The sequence below is a fragment of the Ictalurus punctatus genome, chromosome 21 (genome assembly GCF_001660625.3).
Source record: "Ictalurus punctatus breed USDA103 chromosome 21, Coco_2.0, whole genome shotgun sequence".
Lineage (NCBI taxonomy): Eukaryota > Metazoa > Chordata > Actinopteri > Siluriformes > Ictaluridae > Ictalurus > Ictalurus punctatus.
Window position 1 is genome coordinate 8,499,275 of NC_030436.2, and position 26,840 is coordinate 8,526,114.

Here is a 26,840-nt window from a genome sequence, read left to right on the forward strand (position 1 = left end):
ATCTTTTTCCTCTGTTTCTGAGACTACAATACGCCTGTCTGCTTGTATTTTTGTAACTGTTGTACCAATTTTTTATGACTGTTTATGAGAAAATCTTAATAATGAACCTACACACTTAAACCCACTGGTTTTAGCTGTATAGCATTAGAATGGATGACAACATTTAATCTAATAAGCAGGAACTGTACTCACCAGATAGCCAAAAGAAACATATTTTATACCTTTCTTTTTGTTTTATTAATTGAATGATTGGTCATAAATGTGACTAGTAAGCACCTACCCAGTCAAACGGTGCATCACTTGATGAAATAAACCCAATTACATATCTTTAAATCATATAGCAATTGATCATATATCCCATGAAAAATGCTAAATATATAAACACAAAATTCACCTAATGTACTTACCTTCTATGGGCATTGATTTAGAAAATAAAAATAGAATAACAACAACCTTGGCATTTTCTATTGTCCAGGGGAACCTGGAAAATATTATTCAAGAAACTATGCACTTAAAACCAACTGATTTTTGGCTACTTAGCATTACATTAGATAGACCAAGAACAAACATTTCAATGTCATTTTTTTCCCCCTTTGTATTACCACTGGGCACAGTTGTAATTAGTGAGCACCAAAACTACTATATGAGATTCTATATGACAATATTTAGAATCGTAGTGCAATACGATCATTGACTTTGGGGGGAAAAAGAACCATTATATTTTCTATTTTTCTATTTTATCTTAGAAAAAATCTGGAGAATATCACATATACCAAACATTACCAAGCAGGAAATACAAAAATAAAAAAAAAGTTGAAATTTTACAACCACTGATGTTGATGGACATCCATTTTCTCATAACGTTATGTGCTCAAAATTGCTTCATAGCATCTGTCGTAAGACAGCAAAATAACAGAAGCTAAAAGTATATGGCTAGACTGCATGGACACTGTCAATTGCCTTGAATAACAGTCAGATACGTAGCATGTTGGGTTTGTTTTCCTTCTGAGTATTTACCATTACTCTATTGAGATGCCAAAATGGACCACCACAACTTTTGTTGTTGCTCACCTCAAATGTATAAAAACATTCACATGATATTCTGAAAAGCCATAGTTCTACGGATCCTTTTTCTGTCAAAAACATCAGTGCACTTTTAAACAGTGTTTGTATCTTTCCGGAGTAAGTAAGTAAGTAAATAAGTAAGTAAATTTTATTTATAACGCATATTTAACACAGCGAAGCTGACCAAATTGCTGAACAGAGTAAAGAAAAGCAAAATAGAAAACAGAATAAAATCATATAAAGACAGACAATAGACAATAGTAAAAAATAAATAAATAAATAAATAAATAAATGATTAAAACGCCTGGGAGAAAAGATATGTTTAAGCTTCTTTTTAAAAATGGTAATTGATGGTGCAAGGTGGATATCCAGAGGCAACTGATTCCATAAATGAGTCGCAGCAACTGAAAAATCTCTATCCTCCTTAGTTTATAACCGGGATCGAGGGACATACAGAAGAAACCAGAAGATCATAAATCAGAAGATCTTAGAAATCTGTTGGATGAATGTGGTGTAAAAGTATCTTTGAGATAGGAAGGAGCTTGATCATTAAGAGTTTTAAAGACAAACAACAGAATTTTAAACTGAATCCTAAAATGGACCGGGAGCGATGGTAAAATGGAGCGATGCTAAAATTGGGGTGACATGATCAAATTTCTTTGTGGAAGTACCTACATCTTCCACTGGGGGAAGATTCACCAATACCCAAATTCACTCATTTCTACAGTAACTGGCCAGTAATAGACTGTACAGTAACAAAATAAATGCGTTTGAAGGGAGGTTGTCCCACATGCAAATTGGCATTTTTAGGGGGTAATAATGTTGGTACAAGAAGCAACTGTCTTAGAACCATCATCCTGTAAGCTATTTTATAGGCTAAGTGATGTAATTAAAAACAGTGTAACACAATGAAGTAAATAAAAAATGATGCGAAGCGAAGTCACTGCTACAATGCAAATTGATTATTTTCCTATAACAGCACATCCTGAAGGGTTTTATTCTTCTTATACACTGTAAAACCGGATAGTTCATTTAACTCATAAAATTGGAGGAAACTAATTACCTCAAAATTTTTCAGTTGATAAATCAATTTCTTTAAGCCAAATACGCTTAAAAATAACAAAAATTTAACTCAAATTTGTTGTATTTAAGTATATTTGGCTTAAACAAATTGATTTATCAACTTAAAAATTTTGAGGTAATAAGTTTCCTCAAATTTTTTGAGTTAAATTAACTTATTATTAACTTATAAATTAATTAACTTATAAATTAACTTCCGGTTTTACAGTGTACCAGAGCATACTTTGAGAAAGTTAGATATCTCTAGACTGTCCATCATCAAGACAGCGGAAGGAGTAAAAGCACTCACTTCAATGCCTTTTTGTATAAAATGGACGCGTCGTCTAAAATAAAAAGGTTGCGATTTTCAGTAGGGCCTCATCTGAGGAAGAAGATAGCGGAGAATCACACCGTCAAATGGAACACATTTCTCTGAGATTATCTGACAATCGCAGGCTGTTACATGATTAAAGCCTTTTTGACTTTGCTTAAAATGACTTTCTCCCATATGCCATAAGGAACAGTTTTGTTGTCAGGGATCAGATGTTCCAGCTGACAAGAAAACTGTATAACCTCTGAAACTGCTTAACACACCAGCGCTGTTGAATTCTCTGTTCTGATTGGTCAGAAGGTATTAATTAATTTCCTATTACAGCATCTCGGTCGTTCAGGTTGCAAGGAAAATCACGGGTTTCTATCAACACATTCGCTCTAATACACTATCATTTCTATAGTGACAACTCGTTCACAGGGACTTGAATGTGAAGAGGATGGAGGAATTTGTACTTTGCAGTTTCTCTGCAAATTGATGTGGTATGCAAGGAATAAAACACTTCAGGACATTGCAGTGGTAACAGTAACTACACTTTGTGTTGCTATTTGACTATTTTACCATAATGGTACACCACTGAGTATTTCACTCCTTACCTACTGTAGCTGTGAACCCTATATATAATTCCTTCTGTTTTATTATAATTCTTTTGTTGTGATGCATAAAAGCAAATTTCTAATTTTAGAATATTTATAATGCAGGAAAAGCTGTCAGGTCAGAAGATATGAGCTCTGAGATGGAGGATTATATAGTCTCCAGTCACCTCTTACATTTTTAAGACTGTAATAAAATAAACAGAGCCAAAAAAATAAAAATAAATCAAGTCTGAGGCTGAACAGAAGTAGTTGCAGTAGCCTCAAACATTCAGTCTGGGTTTGTTTTTTGCCTTTAGTTTCAATTTGCACAACGGGGAAATTCCATATGGTTATTTTTTTTTTTCCAACTTATTATAATTTATTATAATTGTGTACTGTACTTACTTGAACTGTGGAATGAAGAGCGTGTGGAGATGTTGATCTCTTGTAGGTGTTCCAAGGTTTCCATGTGGAACAAGCGAATGCAGGAACCTTCCGAAAACGCCATCCACACCCCTCCACCGGCTCGTACCATGTGAGTGACGCTCACTGTCGGATCCTGGTGGACCTCAAACCTCTGAGACGTGAGGGAGGAAAAATGAAGAAAAAGATCAGTGGTGGTTTGTGGTGATATTAGATATTAGGAAGCTAAAATCGAATATCAATCAATAAGAAATTAATTACTTTGAGTAAAAGTCTCATAACTGATGAAATAGGACGGATGTGGGGAAAACTATTACAGGTACACTATTACGCACTCTGTAAAAGTTCATAAATCAATTTCTTTAAGCGAAATATACTTAAACATAAAAATTTATTTTAAATTGCAAAGTTTGCCTTAAATTTTTGTTGTATTTAAGTTTATTTGGCTTAAACAAATTGATTTATCAACTTAAAATAATTTGAGGTAATTAGTTTCCTCAAATTCTTTTGAGTTAAATAAATTAGTGATTCTCCTGAATACCAAACATGCTAAACAGTAAAGGGTAACCCTTTCATTCAAACCAGAAATGACAAAACTTATGATTCGGTCTTTTGTGTAATTTCTACTTTGATTGGACAGTATGTGTTTAGTCTATCTACTTTTAGTTCCTCCACATGACTATCACTGATAGGCTGTAGAAATCTACAGTCTGGGCTAGAAAGAATTCAGCCCCAGGCTCGCCTTTCATACAGTTCTGTGTATTTTTCTTACAACCACTGATTGCTTCGTATCGCAAAGCCCAAAAATAATCGGCTTTAAGACATTCATTAACATGAAATAATTTGATGTGTATGACAAAAAATTAAACCTTATATTGATATATTTTTATCTTTGAAACACAGGTTGGAGCTTAGCCCTGCTGGTACATGTATACTAACATTGATGCTGGTATATTTTTTTTTTTTTTCATTATTACCTTCTAGTTCTGCTGATAGTTGTGAAATTCTATAAAAGAAGTAAGTAGAAGTAATAATTCTATAAAAAAAAAAATAATAAAAAAAAGTAAAAAGGTCACACTTGACATTCATTTTGTCACTTGACGCTATACCTAGAACCTGAATCTCTAAGTAACATAATTAATAATAATAAGATGTGAATAAAAAAAGGTCTATTGTACAAATATAACATTAATATTACCTCCTCCATTAATTCACTTTTAGCCAGCACTTAGTTGAGTCACTACACAAACCTTAAATACTAATGGGTTATAAGTAGGCCAGAGAGGCCTGGAGACCAATGAGAATCAACAAACTGACATAATTGGGACATGGTACTTTATAGAGCTCATTGAAGCATAGCAAAAACTCTGTAATCTCTCTCTCCTTCTTCTCTCCCCCACCTTCTCATTTGCTGCCTGGATAAGACAGCAAACATGACACTGGTCTATAATGGCATCAGTTTCTTAAAAGAAAAAAAAAGTATCTTCCAACACCCCCCCCCACACACACACACACACACACGCACACACACACACACACACACACAAACACATCACCCCCCACTGTTGTTTACTCTCTCCTGCTGAACCCAAGAGCAAGGATTTGTTCGTACACAAGTATAAAAATCCTCCTCTGACAGCAGGAGCTCAGACACATGAGCCTGCGTTTGGCAGCATTAAGTCTGAAGAGTGAACACACAGACATAAATGAGGTACTGTGTGGAGTGACCGAGGGCTTGTTTTCACAAACCACGTTCCCGGTATAAGTGGCACTACAACGCATTATTGCTTGAAGCCCCACGAGGCCGGTCTCAGATGTGCCACGGGTCATTTTCGCCTTATTGGAGACTCTGCAAAACTACACCACAAGACTCCTAATGATCCCGCAAGCCATGCTGGTTCCAATTTAAGGACATTTAACTTCTGTTCTTCTCCGTAGTGCACTGTTTACCACTAAATAACAGATCTGAAAGTTTCTACAAAGTTGCTGAAATTAGCTACTGTATGGCTTTTTATACAGAGAGATACAGATGGTCACAGGAATGGGAAGGAAGCTACCAAGAGGACAATAGAGTGTGTAAAAGACTCACACTCTGGATATTACATGTGATTTACACATGTGTGGTGGACATTTTCTGCATTATATATTTTTCTGAAAACAACTTCTTCAACGGAAATTGCATTTCTCTCTTGCATTTGAACAACCTTTTACCCCCAAAAGTGATAAACGGAGAACATTGTGTTAATTCATTGCTTACATCTACATGTATAACCAAGTCTAATGACGCTGATGAAATCTTCACTCGTTCGTTCAGTCCATTCTGTGCTTTTGATTTAATTTCTTAATATGAATTTATTTTTATTAGGTAAACATTTTAAGATTTATTCCAATATCATCTGTTCAGATTGTGTTTTGCTGTTTTGATGATGATGGATGGACATTTTCACAACCAGTACCTTGTTACAAAGTGAACTGCTAACCAACAACTTATTCAAATTGTGACATTCCCTGACTCCATGATATTTACATGATACATGATATTTGTAGGTAGACAGCCAAAACATGGCTATAAAGTATCATATATATAAATAATAACACAGTAAAGATGTCCAAATATATTGGAATGTTGGTCAAACCTCATTTTTTCATATTTTTCTCACTTTCAGCCAGTGAAACATCAGATGTGTTTTCTCAGAGTGCCACTCAAATAGATCTAATGAGATTACATGTGTAATACAGTAGTTGGATTTAATTAACATGCACCTGTTTTTTGTTTTGTTTTAGTAAACATGCTAATGGCCTTAATATGTAATTTTGTAATTGGACATTTGTGTACACCAGTAACCGACACTCACAGAAAGTCACAAGCTAAACAGTTTTTCATTGTTTTTGTGTTATTAGCCCAACAGGATAAATGTGAAAATACGCACTATGCCACCAGAGTGAGAAACACACTATCTCACTAGAATGTGCCTCAATCTACTGTGACTGAAAAAGGCTTTTTAACTGGGAAAAGAATGATGGTCTGTCTCAGGGGTTGTCAACTGGTGGGCTGCGGTCTGGCTGTGGACCTAGCAAAGTACTTCAGCAGATCAAACCATGCACTTGAAAATTTATTATGACAGAACTGATAAAGGTATATATTTTTTAATGGGTCTAAATCAGCGACTCTAGTTTTCTAGTCATGAACCGGCTCGGCTTGTGTAGCAGATCTTCTGTTGCTGCCAATCACATGCACAAGGCAGATCGTCGGACTGGAAACTAGCGACAGGCTCAACGCATTACCTTATAAAGTTGAGCAATTTCACAGACTTGTAGATTTTTAATTGTATGTAAAAGTAAAATTTTGACATGCAAAAAAACAACAAAAAAGGGTCTTATATATTGATGACTACATTTGGTTGAAATCAGAGAGTAATTATCTCAAGTACCTAAGTGGCCGACTTTAACGGGTGACCAACTTTACATCTGTGCAGCAAAGGTTTCACAGTATAGGTCTAGAATGGACCTAATGGAATGGTTATGCAACCATTCCACACAATCTACACCATCTACTCAAATATCAGAGGTATCACAGGTTTTGTCATCGAGAAAACCAAATATGAGCAGCATCAAAGTGGTTAACAGAAAAAAAAAAATATTATATATATATATTCTGCTTTCTCATAAAAGTCCATAAGAAAGGGAGAGCCTTTTAAGACCCTCTTGTATAATGAGAGAGAGGAGACATTTAACAAGTGCTGCCCTAATGAGGTACAAGAGAACTGTATTGCTCCTTATCGAGCATCTGCATGCAGGCTCTTAAGGTCCATCACCGAGAAGCTCCCACTGTGAGTTCTCCTGCAAGGGTGATGGAGATTAGCTGGTAGGGGCAATTCAATGAGGGGAAACAATACTGTTCTCTCTCCTACACACCATCACATGGGAATTATCACCTGTTCATGTGTGCCCTTGCCAAAGGCAGTTCCTTTTGTTTGAGTGCAGGGGAGATGAGGGAGACTGCCTTTGATGGGTTTACTCTTTTAATTGAATTGCCCTGGCAGTGGGTGTATTTCTCATTCTGTCTTTCATCATGCATTGCTCTCTGCCTGGTGAGTAAAATTTGGCTTGATTCGTTTCTTGGTTCCCAAAGGAAGACAAGTAAAAGCTGTCACACAATAACCCTTATAACGATATATAAACTTGGGTTATATCCTGTTTTCTGCTTGCCTTCGCAGCAGGGTGGCTAATCCAAAGACAGTAGTCTTTCCATTATGTGAGAAGGCATTAGCCTTTATTAGATGCAAATTTTATGCATCTTCTCCTCATCAGATGGGCTAAATGCAGATGGCTTTATTCCCTCAATTTATTCAAAAAATAAATAAATAAATAAATAAATAAATGTAAATAATAATAATAATAATAATAATAATAATAATAACAACAACAACAACAACAACAACAACAACATTATCCAAATTGTTATCCATTTGATATATTTGGCTAAAACAAATACCACTAGAAAACATAATAGTGTCTCTTATTTAGAAAACATAATAGTGTCTCAGTCCTCTGGCTGGTTAACCATTCTAGGTCGAACCATTTTTACTTGAGGAACTCTACAAAACATGCTAAATATGCTGCTCAAAATGGTTCTTCACACTTCAAAATGCTGCTTCGAAATCCTAAAGGGTTCTTGTTAATGAATTATAAGAGCCACTACATCAGAAGCTATTCTTAAAACCCAGTGGAATTTTCAGAGGTTGGAACACACTCAGGGAAAAGTGGGATTTGCAAAGACCTTTAAGGATTCTAAGATAGGAAAACACTTTGTTATATGGTTCCAGACAGAACCTTTAAGAATTTCCCAAGGAGACCACATAGAACACTAATCTCCATCTGGTACCTCCCTCTTAGAAAACTCTTCTATGGAGCTACAAACCATCCCAAGAAGATTTAAGGAGAACGTTATGTCCTGCTCGAGAGTGTGAACTTGAACCAGGATGCTTCCTTATATGTATTCTGACACGTGGAAACATTTAGAAGGATGGTATTTTTTGCCCAGTTATGCCTGACAAAGCTTTATGAGGTTTACTCTATGCACCACTTTCTCACCTGGAAATCAATGATTAAAATGCCTTGTTCACAGATGTTATCCAATCCTGATGCCGGATCACTGACTTTGGGCAGCCAGAAGGCACTTACAGAAGTTTGCTAACTTGGAAAACTGCTTGGCTTGTAAAGCAAAGCGTGTTTTCATAGTTGATATGTAGATGTCTACGGTGCCATCCTTGGGGGATGTTAAGTTTCAAATAGAAATATAACGGAAGGTGCAGCTCTCCTGGATTTCTGTGTTCAATAGGATGCACTGGGTGAGGAGTCACCAAAGGCACCAATGCTCCAGAGTGAGCACCACAGGAAGGAGTTACTTGGGGTTGAGAAATCAGGACTGAATTCAATCCACCTGAAACTGTAATTCAAGCAAAGTGTTGTTGTCTGCAGTTTAGCTTTGAGAGACTGAAGAAGAGCATTGACCACTACAAAGTAGGTCTCAACTACAGCCAATGGCTCAAGATGTAACTTGAAATGAAGGGATACAGTGTGGAATAAGATACCACTTTTTACTGTTCAGTAATGGTCAACCAGATGAGCATTGGAGGATCAGAAATCTCAATGGCAACAAAAAAAGGGATGGGGAAAATGTTTTAGGTACGGGGTGAGACTTAAAAAAAAAGTTATGAATAAAGTAAAACTTTAAAAGCTGAGGCTTACAGGCAGCACCTCGGGGTATGGCCGCCTCTGTATTTGAGTTGTCCCTGGAGAAAGATTGTGAGAAGGTCCAGTCTATTTCATCAGCCGGTATGGTTTATAAGTGACAGACAACAAACCCCCAGATGAGAGAGTGTGACCAGAACAGCAATGGATGCCTGGGCTATAGCATTATTGATCTTTACACACAATCTAATTTGTCCGTCACTGGGTGCCAAACACTTCTGAGTTATGACTCACACTACTCCATATGCTATTTATAGAAGGGAATAAGAGAACAGCTTGATAAATGGGAATTTTCAAGCAGAAACCTTACCCGAGTGGAAAGGCTGGAGACATCGATGACTGAGACGGAGTTGCCACAGCTGGCCCATACGGAGCCGTCTAAAGCCAGCAATGTCCGAACTGGCTCATGACCCACTAAGACTTTACGATAAGACTCTGAGTTCCACAACTCACCTATAAATCCCAACATATAAACAGTTGCAGTGCATTAATAGATAATAAATGCTAGAAATACATGTTAAAATGGGTATAGGATAAAACAGTTAAAACCAGTCAATTAGCACTTTCACTTCACATCAAATAGCAAAGTCACACAAAAAAAAGTATTGCATGGTAATTTGCTCAAGGCAAGTCACTTAAGCTAAATTGGTTCCATTAGCACTCAAGAGTATATCCCTGTGTTTGTGAGCAAAATGAGTAAAAGAGGTATCGGTCCTGTTTTATTTCTAGCCGCAATTCAAAACCAAAAAGGACCATATTCTGATGAAGAACCCAGTATGTGGTCTGTACCTCATGACCTCACTAGTTGTTAGCATTCTTGCTAGACAGGGTAATGACTAAACATTTTGTAATGTAAAGTTTCCCTTTCAGCTCCATTTTTTTTTCTCAATTATTCTCCAAATGAGGCAGATCTCTTTCTTTGAGTTCTAATTACAGGGCATGATTAGATGGAGTGTGTTGCACAAGCTCTTGCTGCACCTCTATGGCCTGTTAATGAAGCAAAATTGAATAAGGAAGCGTGGCGAGTCATTTAATTAACATTTTGTGTTGTTTATTTCTGTCTTTGATACAGGAATAGCCCAAGAATGCATTCTGAATCTTTAGGTTAATTGCCTGGCATGTTCCAAATGCCGGTCTTCTTTTGTTTCAAATGCACAGAGTGAAAAATGTCTCATGGGCACTAGGACATAAACGATGACCCAGTGGAGATTTGTTTTTACATCATGGAGGGCAAATTTTGTTGGAGGAAAAAGAAACAACCAGAGATTTGATCTTTAGCAAGAGAGTTTTTGATTTCATGTTTCATTCAAATGTATAGTACAGTATAGTATACTGCTTTAGAGGGTGTTCTTTCCCAATGTACATACCTAATTATTAAACTTACACATGTTATTCATATTCATGAATTAAAACAATCATGCTGTTATAGGAACATAATCAACGGTGTCATGTGGCCCAACATGAAGCAGACTTACTTTTACCACCCAATGTTGATTACTACAGGAATTTGCAGGCACTGGCAGATTTTATTTATTAAAGAATGACATGTACTTTTTATCCACTTATAGTTACATTTAATGTTGTGGAACATAAGACAAGTTAGTTCCTCTTTCCCTTATATTATAACAGCTATAAACAGTTGCTCCCTCACCAGCCTTTTCTCTTTTTTTTCTCTCAACTCAAAGACTTTCACGTGGTGGAAAACTGATTGTAAAAAAGCTCTGACACTGGAGACTCCTTCCAAACTTGTTAAATAAGTCTCATTACAGAAAGCTTCACCATATCAACAATGACACATTTTTCTTTGTTAAATAATGCTTTTACATTTATTATTATTATTAACCATACACATCCAGTGTGAATTAGCTGCAGAAACAATAACATATTAGAACAACACAATTTGCTTCCAAGTTAAAATGACAGTTATATTTTCATCCCTATATGTATTTTATACTAATATTTCTACTATAATTTATTCTTTTTTCTTATTTGGTTTTACATTTTCATACATATGTCCGTATACATATGTACGTATAAAACTTATTTATTTGTTTATTTATTCAAATGACAGTTTCTCTAGAACTCATCTACTATTTTGTTGAACCAAACACAGTGTATATATATATATATATATATATATATATATATATATATATATATATATATATATATATATATATATATATATATATATATATATATATATTTATGTTTACTAGGCATACAGCACCAGGGCCATAATTAATCTTACTTTATGCTTGGGTGGAATTAATGCTTTACAGTCAGAGGCAGGTAAACAGAAGAAAGTGATAAACTCATGAAGCAATGGCTGCTTTTTCTGTCGACTGAAGATGCCTGCTGATATTTTGTAGGCTCCAGGCCTTTAACATGCAAATGTATGCGTATACACACACCAAACACAGATTGCTGCCTATGTATCATGTATGACAATCCTAAATTGTGATGTGCATGGCTACATACATTGTCACTGCTTCACTCTTACTCACAACAAGTGAATAAGACACTGGTGCAGGCAGAGGTGATTGCTTATTTTCAAATTAATACTGAATTCAATACTTCACTAAGACAGAACCCAGACCTCGTCTCGTCTCATCTCTGCTTGCGTTCTAAATATGAGACAGTACGCAATATTTATTTTCATGCACTTGTGCATACATGCTGTTAGACAAAAAAAAAAAACATTGAGTATTTGATGTTGATGAAAGAACAAATAGAACATGGAAACAATCAGACTCATTGGTAGTATTAATTTGATTTGATTACCCTTTTACTCCACTGAGTCCCTTTCATTGGCAGACATAATAATATAATTATTATCACACTTAATTACCCCTTCCATTTAGTGCTTCATCCCATTAGTGAAAAGGAATACACATGAGAGACACTGTCTGCACTGGCACAAAATGCTTTATACAAAATAAATATATACAATAATAATAATAATAATAATAATAAATAGATAGATAGATAGATAGATAGATAGATAGATTGATAGATAGATTGAACCAATGAGAAATGTACAATTATGGAGGATAAACATATAATAGTATAGCTTTTTTGGAAGGAGCCTCAAGGACAACATGTTAATTTTACACATAGCTATTATTATAGAGTATTATAAAATACTTCATATATACCAGTTACTGTAATTATCACTCAAAAATTTATCTAAGTTCTTAAAATGTACCAATTAGTATTTGATGATTTTTTTAAAAATCCCAAAGTTTAAACATTTCATGGAGCACCATTTAATCCATTATTTTAAAAAAAGGAAAGAATATGGGAGAAGGAAGTTAGAGAGATCTACAGCTAGGATGAGAGAAGCTGAACAGAAGACAACCCTATCCTGGACACTCGACAAATCTGAGCTTTATGGAAGAGTGACGAATCACGTGAAATCCCATTTGGAGTTTGCCAAAATGCATGTTGGAGTTTCAGAAAGCATGTGGGAAAAGGTTCTCTTGTCTGATGAGGCCAATTTGGCTTTGGCACAAAGCCCTATGTTTGGCAGAAACTCAACACTGAGTACACCATCTGTACAGTGAAGCATGGTGGTGGTAGCATCATGTTGAGCTTCCTGGCCTCTTGTATGCTTTTCTGACTTCTTGTTCAGTCATTGATTATTATTGGAGAGCCTCCTCAGGAGTGCTATATTCTTTCAACTATTTAAAGCTCAGGATTTAATGCTCAGTTGGATGTTTAGGATATTTTTTATAACTAAATCCTGGTTAGTACTTTTCCAGAACTTTGTCCTAGACTTGTTTAGACAGCTGCTTGATTAGGTGTGTACTCTAAAGAAGAACAAGTGGATTCAGATTGTGGTGACACACATGGTTCAACTCCATTCAACTAACTATGTCACTTCTGATGATAACTGGTTGCACTAAAACTAATTTAATGAGGTGAATACTTATTTGTATATTGTAAGTTTATTTATTCCCCCCACACTTCAGTATTATTGACTATTTTGTATAGATTCATGACGTATAATCCCAATTAAGCCGATTTCATTTCCACTACAAAAGGGGGGGGGGGGGGGGTAGTACTTACACAAGCCACCATACCTTTATTTATTTAAAATGCATATTTATACCCTAGCATTGGATTTATTTCTTGTTCTCTTTGAAAGTTTGCGTTTCATGTACCACTTGGAAATTAAGATTCAGATTCTGACAGGTTCAAAAAAAACATTTTTTTAAAAAGCACTGGGACACAGAAGTGAGTGCTGCATACACATGGGTAGCCTTTGAAAAATTTAGATCAGAAAGAATCCTGCTCCGAGTCTTATGTAACATATACCTCCAGGCGCTCTGTCATAGATGAGCAGCGTGCCGTCCCACAGGCCTGCGAACAGGAAGCTAGAAGCATGTTTGAGACACAGGACAGGAGAACCCATAGTATTCCGGAGGTCCAGAAGACACTGAGCTGATGTGTCCATGCTCCCATAGACCAGAATACTGTGGAAAAGAACATATCAGAGAATAATGAGTTCATTAGTACCATTTTGCCTGGCCAATATTATGTATGGATTATAATGAACACCTTATTTGTAAATATAATTTATTTTTCCTGAATTCTTTCAATGGTCTGTTGATCTTTTGCTAGCCTTCTCAATTACACAGTTTACTCATAACCTTCTTATATTTTAAATCTTGCCTTGTTGTGTTTATTTTGATTATATTAATTAGAATTATATACATTTATATATATTTTGTATACAAATATATTTCTAATGTAATTTCTCCTTTTTATTTAAGGGCACGTCAAACACCTTCACACCTAGGGGCAATTTGGTGTAGCTAATCCACCTACTGGCATGTTTTTGGATGTTGAACCTATAGGAAACCCACACGGACACATGGAGAACAAGCGAAACTCCACCGAGGAGCCTTGACACCTCTCACAAATTTAACATTTTACACCTCAGTTTTCACCAGTTGGTGGCTGGATCAATGATCAACCTCTTAAATCAACACCAATCACGGTACCTGCCATCATCCAGGCCGACACAGACTGTGTTCCCGGCAGCAGCGGCGTTATGGAGAGCAGGATCGGTGGCGTCAGAATGACTGGGCTCAGACACAAACTCCAAACATCGAACAGGAGCTCGTACCTGAAAGCTTTTCACTGAGCGTGGAGTAGTTCGATTCAGGGAGAAAATCTCCACATGACCCTGTGCACAATCTCCGCCACTCGCTACCTGCAAAAGAAATAAAGCAGAGATATCACTGAAGGAGACAGCTACTTAAAGACGAGTTAGTTTGCACGTCCAAAGCAGTGGCGTGGTCGGGTTAAAGAAGGATAGCCGAGAGAAAGAAGTAGCGAGAAAGACACCAATAGAATACAAAATACGCATGAACATACAGAAGAGGTCTGTAGCCTGTTTGAGTGCCTATGTCATATACATTTCCTATCGTATAATGGTACCCATGAAAGATGGTGGATTTTCTTAGAAGGTTACGGGAAGATTAGTGACAGACACAATCAATTAAACTACTTGAACATCGTCAGTAACAGTAACATCTATGTTACTGTTACTGGTCCAGAGCCTATCCCGGAAACACTGGGAGTGAGATGGGAACACACACTGGATGGGATGCCAGTCTGGTGTGATTCCTATGGGATGCCAGTCTGGTGTGATTCCTGCCTCTGCCCTCTATGTGTGGAGTTTCCATGTTCTCCCCGTGCTTTGAGGGTTTCCTCCGGTTTCCTCCCCCAGTCCAAAGACATGCATTGTAGGCTAATTGGCATCTCCGTAGTGTGTGAATGGGTGTGTTTGTGTGTGTGTGCGATTGTGCCCTGTGATGGGTTGTTACCCCGTCCATGGTGTCCCCCACCTTGCGCACTGAGTTCCCTGATTAAGGCTCCAGGCTCCTTGCGACCCTGTATAGGCCAAACAGTACAGAATATAGATGGATGGATAGTTCATGCCTCTGAGGTTGCCAGATTTTTCTTAAGTAGAAGCATCTGAGATAAGGGTTTTTTTTAAAAAGCCATTAATTTTATATAAATTTTATATAAATAAATTTTATATAAATAAGGAACATTTGCAGTCATTACACTACTGAAGATCACTTTACTGTCTGTTCTATCCCCAGGTATAATCAGGGCCAATCTATAATCCATTATGTTTGACCAATCAATGTTCTGCATTATTTCTAACTCCCATGGACACCAGGTAAGAAGGTGAACCAAATGTTGATGGAAATAATGACAAAATGTGGGATTATACATTTGACACTGCGCTGTACTGTTTTATATACATACATACATACATACATACTATATATATATATATATATATATATATATATATATATATATATATATATATAAAGAGAAGCTCTATTTGAAATGATTCCTTTCTGCTATATGATTGCGCTTGCAATGCTCGAGTCGGACTGCCTTGATCAAATTTCCACTTTTTCCTCTTTGCAACAATATTTTTTGCCTGTCAGCAATTTCAATTCCAAAGCTGAGAGTAAAGTTGAAATCGAATATCCCTTCAAATCAAGGCTGCTTTTTCTAGGATATCTCACATTCATTACCACTGTGCCTAATGCATTCAGAGATTCATCTAAATAACTTTTTTTTTTTTAAGTCATATTTAAAATTGAGAGATCTTTTCATTGCTGGAAAGAAAACGAGATCTTTGAAGTATTTTGGCACTGTTCAACAATGTTGGGTTTTGTTTTGGACCGATGATTAATTGGAGTGAAATAAAAGCACATTTGGTTGGTTCTATGGTAAATACAGAGGGCCAGTGATGGCTGCTTAGGAGAGTAAAATCTAATATTTATCAGTAGCTTGATAATTAAACTATTAGTGTTGAGCAATGCATTATATCACAAAAAATGATGTGGGGCAAACGATTACACACACACAGAAATCCAAACTTCTAAAAGATCTGTTATATGTCTTTTTGTGTAATTTGTACATTGCCTAGACAACGTGTGCAAAGTCTATCCATCAATCCCTCCATCTATTTTCTTTACCACGTAACCTAGACAAGGTCATGGGCGAGCCTGGAGCCAATCCCAGGGAACTCGGGGCGTAAGCCAGGAGACACCTTCACACACTACGGACAATTTGGAAATGCCAATCAGCTTATAATGCATGTCTTTGGACTGGGGGAAGAAACCAGAGTACCTGAAGGAAAACATCCAAACACAGGGCAGAGGCAGGATTTGAACACTCAACCCTGGAAAAGCGAGACAAACGAGCTAACCACTAAGCTACCATGATGTTTCTGAAATAGACATTTTTGAAAAATAGCATCTCAGATAGAGCTCAAATCTATGACAAGACCGTCACTGAGAAGCTGCATGAATCTACAATCTGGGCTAGTAAGGAATCAGTCCCAGCCTCTCATCTTCATACTATTCTGTGTATTTTTTTTTTCCTATGACCAGTGGTAGTGGTGGTGTGCTCGGTTCCATAAAAGTCCAAAAGAATAATTTTGTCAACAACATATAATCTGAAGTAGAGCTGCAAAAAAAAGGAAGTCTATATAATAATTGTTATTTTATCCTTGAAAGATAGGGGAATATTAGCCCTGTTAGCCCAATTCTAGAAAAGAAGTATGGACAGAGTAAGCCTTTTAGAAATGTAACTCATTCAAATTCAAATTCCTCCAGCAAATTCCTCCAGCAATAGAATCACATACTCTCACCAAAGGCATACTTGGAATGGGTTGCGTAATAAATTAATAATCCACTCTAAAGAAACAGCGGGTTTTGCTTTTATCAATACTCCCTCGTGGCACCTTGTTCATTAATAATTCATTTCCAATGCAGCGGAGACGCTCACAATTACAAACTAACTGAACTCATTGGCAACCCCAGCGTGACTTCGCGCAAATTGGTTCATCCGTCGATGCTTAACCCTAAATCCAGCAATTACCAAAAGCTGTCAGTGAGTTCAAAAGCTTGAAAAGAACCAAAGTGCCAAGTGTAATATTCACAAAATGGCACAGTGGCAAAAAAGAGAAGATGTTTCTGGACAGCGGAGATTAATCTGATCTCTAAGAGCGAGCCACGAGGCCTAAATATAGCGTTCAGCCACAGAAAATTTGCCTCGATGTTTCTGCACCATCATTTATATAATTTGTAACACAGCTACAGGACGTGTAGCTAAAGGCTCATGCACTTGATAGAGAGACAAAAAGCAAATAATGGCCTGCAGCACCAGCTGCACAAGATAGCCTAGACTTATCTTTTAGTCCAAATCCTTAAAAATCACCCCATCGCCATGTTAGCACTGCTCATCCTCTCTTGGATTCAATCCAATTCCTCCCTAAATCCAGCGAGATGGACAAACTCATCGCTACTTGTTTAGAGGAATAGATATCTGGAATCATGCCCTGGACTCGTCTCTGTTTCTCAGCCAGGAAGCTGTGAAAGCTTCCCGTTAAGCCAATGCATTGTCAGAATTAATAAGACTGTATTTGAGGACGAGAGTACGTAGGAGCAGAACAGGGCATCTGAGCTGTATTTTCTCTCTTACTCTTAATGGGCAGATTCAGTTCTTCTTTATCTTTGTGTAAATAATATATTTAATATATAAAATATATATCATCTCTGCTTTAAGCCCAGTATTCCCAGGATAGGCTCTGATCAGGATAAACTGCTTACTGAAAATAAATGACTGAACATTTTTCCATCAATCCTTAATAAAAACTCAAAAGCATGTAGATGATTTTCTGATAACGAACTTCAGTTTTGTGGTGGGTTTGGAGGGCTGAAAAATCCACTAGCTTCTGACATGTGAACAAACATTTGAACACCGTGACGCAGTGAGCTTTTGTGCACAAGATATACTCACTAGTACTGACAAAAGATACTCTCATGCAGACCTGCAAACCCTGAAGAGGGCTGGAGGAGAGGAAAAACTCTGTAAACTCAGCCCCCCAAAAAAATACATTTTCAGTATAGTCCTAAATCGTTTATATAATGTACTGTAGCTCCGGGAAACCATGAAATGTTTCCACACTGTTGATCTGTTGCTCAAACTGCTTGAACATGTCTGCGCTGACTGGCACAAGAGGACAAACAGCATATTTATTTACAGATTCTTATTTTCATTACCTAAAATTAGATCTATGTTAGCTATGTTTAATGTTAACTATGCTAAACTTGTTTAATGTTTAATGCATACTTGCATAGTCCTATCTTAAAATGTGGAGTTCCTACAAAAAAAAAAAAAAAAAAAAAAACTTGAGGAGGTTGGCAGGTTTTATGATGGACATGGGCCTGGTTATTTTTTTGGTTTTCCACATCTGCTTACTGATTGGGGTTAAGGTTCATCTGTATGAACCCGGAAGCCAAAATAACCTCTACTATAAAATAAATATTAAAATCCCACATGGTTTTCCATTCAAGATAATTGGCTTTCTACTCACCTGGTCACTCTATGAAGCTTGCAGTAGATGAGGAGTATTATTTATTTTAGCATAACTGGATGGATCATTTAAAATCAAAGTAATGTTAAACAAATTGTCCCATGGTAAACACCTAAACTATTCCTTTGTCAAACGATCAATGAACAAAGCCTGTTTGAGTCTATAAAGTGAACGAAGGGTGAAAGCTGCACATCTCAGTAGACAAGGTGTTGTACTCAAGGAAAAATCAATATTTTAATTAGTATCAGGTACCGAGAGGCTACGAAGCTAGAGAGAGACAAATAAGAGGAGGGGAGGAAGCACGCCTGACTCAGTGACTTATAAGCAATGTCATTAATTTGATCAAAGCCACAAGAAAAATCCCATGGGGCTATCTCGTGTGGCGTGATTAGCGCCGTTCCTCATTGAGGCGGCATGGCGTGAAGGCTTATCCTCCCTCTTGTTTTTCTCCATTTATCCAACTAGCATGAAAATTCCAGTAAAGTAAATGACAACTGACTTGAACTAAAAGTTGAGTCGATTGGACTGGAAAAACAGGCACACAGTATTTTTACTGCTAGTATGATGAAATGCATAACTATTTAAAAATTTGAGTCATGACAAACACGGTATATAATATAATTTTGACATTTTCTGAACTGCAATGTTTTAGTTCTACACTCTAAAAAATGCTGCGTTATTTTTCTACCCAAACGCTGGGTTGAGCCTTTTGGGTCATTAAAATTGGGTTATTTTCTCAGTCTTGGGTTGTTCCTGGGTAGTTTTATATAACCCAACAGCTGAGTTAGTGGCTGGGTCATTTTCACTGACAGTTGAATCAATGCACCCCTCCCCCACCCTGACACCTCAGCCCTGCCCCTTGGGTCAAATCAACTCAGCTCAGACTGTTTGAATTCACCTCAGGTGGAGGTAGCGGTTTTCACACGGAAAGACTGTTAGATTTGTTTTGAGAAACAAGGTTTGCATCAATATATTTATCTATAAAACCATTACTATACACTAGAAAAAGCAAAAATGTGCGATAACAGTCCAGTTTACATGACATTAAATGCACCGCTATCTTCATTAGCTTTGGCTTACTTGTTTGTAATCCCACTGGATCGTAAGTTAGTTACTCAGTTTTCTTTGGATGCTTTAACCGTCTCCTTTGATCAAAATCTGACGTTTTCGTCTTAAATATGTGACTTATTTGAGTCATTTACTTCAAAGTCTGTATATAAACACCACTTTGCCAGCTCTAGCAATACATTTCTTGTGTATAAATAAAGGAGACACCATGTTGACATGTTTGTTTATAATGTGGCATATTTGACATTTTCAAAGGGTAAAAATAACCCTGAAATTATTCACCCATTTATGAAATAAATTTAACCCAGCATTTTTGTAAAATTTAAGACATCATTTGGGTAAAAAAAAAAAAAAAACATTTGATGGGTTAAAATTAACTACTCAACTTGATGGGTTAGTTTAGCCCAAAATGGGTTCTATCCTATATTTGCCAAGCCATTGGGCTAGAAATAACATAGCTTGGGTTGTTTTTAACCCAGTGTTTTTTTAAGCGTGTAGCGCTGTAAACTATGATTAGCCCCAAAGAGAAAAGGGAGCAAATTACATTGAAATATTTAATTCCAAATGTGGCATAGAAGCGTCACAAGCATATCATCAGCCATAACAAAAGGGGGGTTAGGGGTATGTATGTAAATTTTACCTACCTTTTATGCAAGAAAATTGCTAAATCACTTTTGAGTTTTGGGGGGGTTTAATAAGAGCTGGACTGGATTTAATATGGTCTAAACAGCCTGGGCTGGAAATTGCCTCTTTTATTTTCAATGTACAAGTAAACTCATTTGAAATACCTTAATCATTTAGACTCTATTCAAAATGTATTTTATTTTAGTTATTTTAGTTCTCATTGGCCAACTCTAGACCTTTCTTTAAGACGTCACCTCATTAATCAGCTTTTATTTTGTCTAAACATTTAAATAAGCTTGACTGAGGTGCCAAATCAGACAAAAAACCCCATGATGTAATTTCTCTTTCAGATTCACCCCCAAGTCTTGCCCAGAATATCCCCAAATACAATTAACTCAAACACACAGATAAGGGCATCCTTTTGTGTCTAAGGGCACTGATTGGATTTGTCCAGCTGTTGTGGACTTTAGGATTATGTGATAAACTGAACAAAACTAGAGAGCATGGGAAACTTCAAAAAGCGTTATTACTTGGTTATTATATATAGAACAAAGTAGTAGGAGGTTGAATATTGACTCGCTTTATGGATCTTAAATGATTTTTTATGAGCAGGGACTACTGTTATTAGAGATTCTAACCTTGGGTCTTGTTTGATCTTATTATCCCAATATAGCAATGTTTTGCTGTAGAACATATTGCAACACAGTATCTTACATTGTAGCAGTAACCTATGTCCTTATGTCAGTATGTCATTTCAGTTACACATCCGATCTATAATGAATGATCAATGCATTGAAAACATGCATTCATAAGGTACTATACACATGATTACAATTCATTTTGAAAATACAGTGCTATTTAGCTAAATAATTGGTGTTAATCATAGGTAGCATATTTTGAGAAATTATACAGTGAAAATGATTCAATACATCTTTTGTTTACCTTCATCAATAATATATAGACAATGCATTTTCATAAATAAATACCAATGTGTTATGAATATATTATAATATGTTAAATATATTTTTTTTAAAAATTAAGTATTTTACTGTATTGTGTTTTTTAGTTGTTATCGTATTTAACCTGTTTGACTGGTCCCTTGAATTGAATGGGTTTAATCCAAACCTTAGTAATCCAAAAACATAAAATAATATCAACTTGTTCTGCCAGTGGAAAGTTCAATAAAAACATTATTTATCTATGGCTCAAATAAATAGCCAAAATGTTATTTTACAAACTTAAATAATGTTCAGTGAGGGGTCTGCTGAGCTTATAGTGCTTAAAGTGGTCCCTGGGTGTAAAACGTTTCAAGAACCCCTATTACAGATGTACAATCTATATGCTGATCTATGGCCTTCATATATATATATATATATATATATATATATATATATATATATATATATATATATATATATATATATATATATATATACACGTGTCCCAAAAATCTCCATACGCAGGGGAAAATAACACTTTTTAGCAAAATGCCTTTGAAAATTTTTCATACTTAGTTTATATTATATGTAATTTTTTTCAGATAGCATTTAAGAATGCCTTTGACAAAAGAACAACGTACTGAAATCATTCTCATGACTGCATCGAGAAGCTGTCGCAAGGTTGCGCTGGACTTTAACAGGAAACATGGCGAGCACATCAAATGCTGCCAAACTTATTAACACGTTCACAAAGACTAAAAATGTTGCAGACCAACCGAGAAGTGGACGTCCACCAACATCCACTGAAGAACGCACAACCGATGTGGTGCTGACAAACACAGTTCCCTATGTATGGAGACATGTGGGGCACCCTGTATGTATGTAAGTATATATATATATATATATATATATATATATATATATATATATATATATATATATATATATATCAATCACAGGCAGACAAAGTGGTTTAATGTGACTTACCCAGAGATATCCCTGAGGAAGCGACGTGCTCGCTGCAGAGAAACCAAGCAGAGCACATTGGACTGGATTGTGCAGAGCGGCTTCTAGCTAAAAAAAAAAAAAAAAAAGAAAGAAAAATCTGTTTTTAATGGCAGTAATATCTTCTAATAATACATTTTCAATGTCACTGTAAAAGTGAATTCAAACCAGAGTGTCTGTGAGCATTCCTAAAGGGATAGTTCATCCAAAAATTAAAAATGCACACAATTTTCCCAATATAAAAGATATTATAGCATCTGAAAATTGCTTCAGTCATCCAAAAAAAAAAATGGTGTTCATAAGGCTACATGAAATCTACAAAAGCTTTTTATAAACCCACATCAGCTGTGATACTGTATATGTCAATTTTGAAGTCAAGCTGACTCCTCAATCAACTGATAACATTATGTCAACAGAAATCTATGTCATGATACCTTTCAGACTAACCTGCATTAGAATGTAATAACAGCTTCATCAAGTGGCATAGTTTACCAAGTGAGGGTTAATAGGAAAATGGAACAATGGTGGCACTTCCAAAAGTCTTCTGAACTTGGCATTAGCCAACTTGAACTTACCTGCTTATAAGACTGTGGCGTAGTGGTTTTGACACAGATACCCATGTCACTGTAATAACATGTTAGTATTAGTTATGAATATTTTCCATGAGTCTTGGAGAAAGTTTGGTTTTGATATTTGACGTCACATCAATAGCATCATACAGTAAGTACACTGAGCTACTAAGTCAGTTATAATACTTACGTACGTACATCAATGATAGCACAACCTTATGTCAAGAAAAAGCTATGTCACCTGATTTAGGTTGACTTCGGAGTTATGTTTGCTTGAGGTCAGAATTTACAGCATGTGATGCTTGCTGCAACACACCTTTTTTTAAATGCCTATGAAGGTTTATTTCTGTCCTCAGGAGGGGCATATATAGGTTTTGTGTAGTTTTATGAACATTTCCTTACATTTTTTTGTAACCTAGACTTATTTATGAGTTGAATTAAGGTGGAAAAGTGTGTAAATTTCATTTTTGGCCCAAGTAGTGGTTGCTCCACTGAACAAACGCCTACAAATCCAACTGGAAAATGCATTTGATCCAACAAATCAAAAACATTGGCGATATTGATGTTTTGTTTTCTTTTGTTTAATGCATCATCTGATATGATGCCAGTCTCTCTGAAGCTTTATGTTGTGCTATAAATAATAATTTCCTTTTTGATTAAAGCCATTCCCTTTGGTATAGCAAAGCCTGCCTTTTCCACCAAAGCCTGAGGTTAAGAACGAGCTCCAGTTGCTACATGTTTAGCATGTGCAGTCCAATTTTATGAGCATGAATAAAAATAGTTATTTGTTCCAGCACTCCTGAAGGCATTTTCATTTGGAGAAGGTAGTGGCTAATGGTAGGCCTGAGAGCTTTTCACAGCAGCTAAACACAGAGCGCTAATAAAATGAGCAATGGAAGGTAGGCCAAGGTGCTTTCCTGCTGCAAAAAAAGGGTCCGTATTGTTGGAACGCTAAGGTCTAAACCTTGTTTATGTAATTTGAAAGAGTGAGTCAGTGGGAGTAGGGTTATAGTGACTATAGCTGCTGCTCATATGTTTTCAGATCCTTGCTGCTCAAAACCAAATGGACAAAGTGGCAGCATTAAGAAATCAGCATCATGCAAATTTAGCTTTAATAAATAACTTAAATATACTGATGCAAAATATAAATTATAGAAAATTGATAATTATTGAAACAAATACCAAGTGTTTTTTTTTCCTTTTTTTATGTATTAATGTTATATCATTTGAATATTTGATTTACTAAAACATAATGTTGTGCAGTTCATGATTATATGTAGGAAAATCCACATCATTTCACCCACAGGATCATAGAACAGTTATATATACACTGTACAGTAAGTCTGATCATAGGCTATGTTATCGGTCTTTATACCACATCCCTGCTGAATGCTCGATTCTGCAGGGATTCTGATTGGTCGGAAGCTGTTGGTTAATTTTCTATAACAGCACCTCTCACAGTAATTCCACAAAGCAAGGCAGATCACAAGTTTACATTAATGTGTTTATTCTTTTTTCATACAGTACCAAGACAAGCTGCATTTTTTGTCTTGTTAAGACAAAAATTAAGAGGCCTGTGAGGTAAAAAATAAATAAATAAATAAATAATAATAATGTTTATAACTGCTATAGGGTGATAACTTGTTTCATGCATGGTCAAAACATTAAATCACAGTAACTATAGAAAATAGTACTAAAAAATTTTAATTCATAAAAAAAAAATCATTAATACACCAGTTACTGGACTAATTAAATTGCTGTAGTAAAAGACTTCAGAGTGTGCTGTTATTGGAAAATAATCAACTTCAGGGTGGTACAGTATTAGTAACTCCGCCTTGCATTGTCATTGATTATATTCCAATAACAGCTTACTGTACCGTGTCATGTTCTTGCATAGTGTAATTTTTTGTGATATTTACAAATCTATCTGACATTTTAACACAACACGTATGAGGACACCAGTTAAAATTTGCGTTCACAAAAGTAATGTTAAAAAAAAATTTGGCAGCCATTTTGTGCTTTGCAAAACATTTACATTTGGTCTAAAACATGAAAAAATGCTGAAGGGAAACAATACAAAGTACTGTGAGAATCTGTAAGGATTCAGAACCTGGGACTATTGCAGGGACATGAGTGATATTGTTTGTACGACAAAAAGACAATTTCTAAACAATTAACATGAAAGGATAAATACAACCAAGAAAGTGATAAAATAAATCAAGGAAAACCAAGAAGCAAGAAAATAAATCAAGGACTTTTCTTTTAAAGATTAGAAACTAAAAACCTGCAGGTTTTGATAATAACACTGAAACAGTGTTATTATGTAGGTAGGATTTTTTTTTTTTAATTGAAGAATGATAAGAGACATTTTTAAACATATATACTGTACTGTAGATTTGTATTTTACTAAACTGGAGAATGTTAACAGTTGTTTTTATTGTGATTTTGAGTATTATTATTTATGTACTTTTTAGAATAGGACAGTGGGCACAGATTCACTGAAATTCCAATCTTCAACTATCTACAGTTTGAGTGAGTAAGTGCCCACTGTAATCTCAGATTCCTGTTCTTGGCTGACAGGATATACTTTTCTGCTCACCACAGTTGTAAAGAGTAGTTATTTGCGCTATTGTAGCCTTCCTGTCAGCTCAAAGCAATGAATGAATGAATGGTACTTATGTGTGTGTGCTGACACTGGTGTGTGTTTGCACTGGAATTTTCATTTGCAAATGCTTGTGACTGTTTAAAGTTATTTTACTAAAGTTAATATAGTCTGGTACATTGACTTTCTTGTGAATTGTAATGAATAAAATAAAATGCTGTCCTCATATAAGGGCATAATTTTTTTTTTTTTTTTTTAAAGCTACCACCTGTTGCTTTTTTCTGTATAATTATCAAGTGCTAATATCTACTTACAAATAGCAGGGATAAATACTAAAAGGCACATCACATTAAGCTTGTAGTTTCAGAAGGATATGGACAATGTTGTTATGGATTGCTGTACAATTAGCAAAAATTCTACACCAATCCTGGACCGTACCATTGACGGAATTTTACAATGTTCACAGACCGCAAACAGTATCTCCATCGTAATATTTCATGAGAGAATGAATGCTGAGCGAAGCGGCAGAGCAGAAGGTATGCGTAATTGTGTCATAGAGAGCTGTGTCTGTGTGTGTGTGTGTGTGGGGTGCGGTGGGGGGCCTTGTCAGTATCTGTGCAGTTTTAATGCCATTTAATGATGCTGCAGAGGAAAGTGAGCATCAATCACAAGCAATTTATGGCATCAATCACGCCTTCAACCCCCCGCCCCCCCCCCCCCCCCCCCCCACCTCCCCCAATCGGCAAAATGTACGTGCAAATACAAACACACCAAAAATAAAGTGAGTCAGATGACTGCCTGAGGCCATCTGTGCAACATGAGCAACCCCACACACACACACTTTTAAATATTGAATCACCTCGTTGACTCACACTCATCCAGCCCATTCTGTCCTGCTGCCGGGCCTCATTTTTATTCCATCTTCTCCTTCGCCATCTAGGACAGATATGTTTAATTGGTAATCAAACATCAGTCTTGACAAGAGTACACACTAGCAGTGCACGGTGGTCCGAGTCATTCGAGAGTCTAGCTGTGTGAGATGCAAGCAATCTTTGCAGGTGGAGATTACTTTGTCTTTGACCAGTCTCCAGTGAATAGCAAGTTGTTCTATCTGGCTGTCTATTCAATCTGGAGGCCCCAGAAATGGACTATATGATTCCCTGTAGTAACAAATGTATTCTGGATCCACAAAGGGCATCTCACCTGACTGCTGTCCAGATGTAAGAGTAATTATAGCAGCTCTCAGTCTATCTCGGCTATAGCGAGGGGGTTATTTTACTTCTCCATGAGGAACTGCTGCATGATCAGGTTTACTTCTGTCTGACAGGTATCAATGCAAAAGATCTATTTCCATTGAAATATATGGAATTTGATAATTATATGCGAACAACTTATTTAGCTAGCCC

The 26,840-nt window shown here is 36.2% G+C and overlaps 1 protein-coding gene across 3 annotated transcripts in view; it reads right to left on the minus strand.

Moving 5' to 3' along the window:
* arhgef10la (Rho guanine nucleotide exchange factor (GEF) 10-like a) overlaps window positions 1-26,840 on the minus strand; it is a 147,626-nt gene that overhangs the window by 7,616 nt on the left and 113,170 nt on the right. For all 3 annotated transcript variants that reach the window (XM_053674184.1, XM_053674185.1, XM_053674183.1), the window contains 5 exons: window positions 22,246-22,332; window positions 14,217-14,428; window positions 13,528-13,685; window positions 9,518-9,660; window positions 3,436-3,607 (listed from right to left, as the gene is read on the minus strand). In XM_053674184.1, coding sequence (XP_053530159.1) covers window positions 3,436-3,607; window positions 9,518-9,660; window positions 13,528-13,685; window positions 14,217-14,428; window positions 22,246-22,332 — 772 coding nt within the window. The remainder of the gene's footprint in view (window positions 1-3,435; window positions 3,608-9,517; window positions 9,661-13,527; window positions 13,686-14,216; window positions 14,429-22,245; window positions 22,333-26,840) is intronic.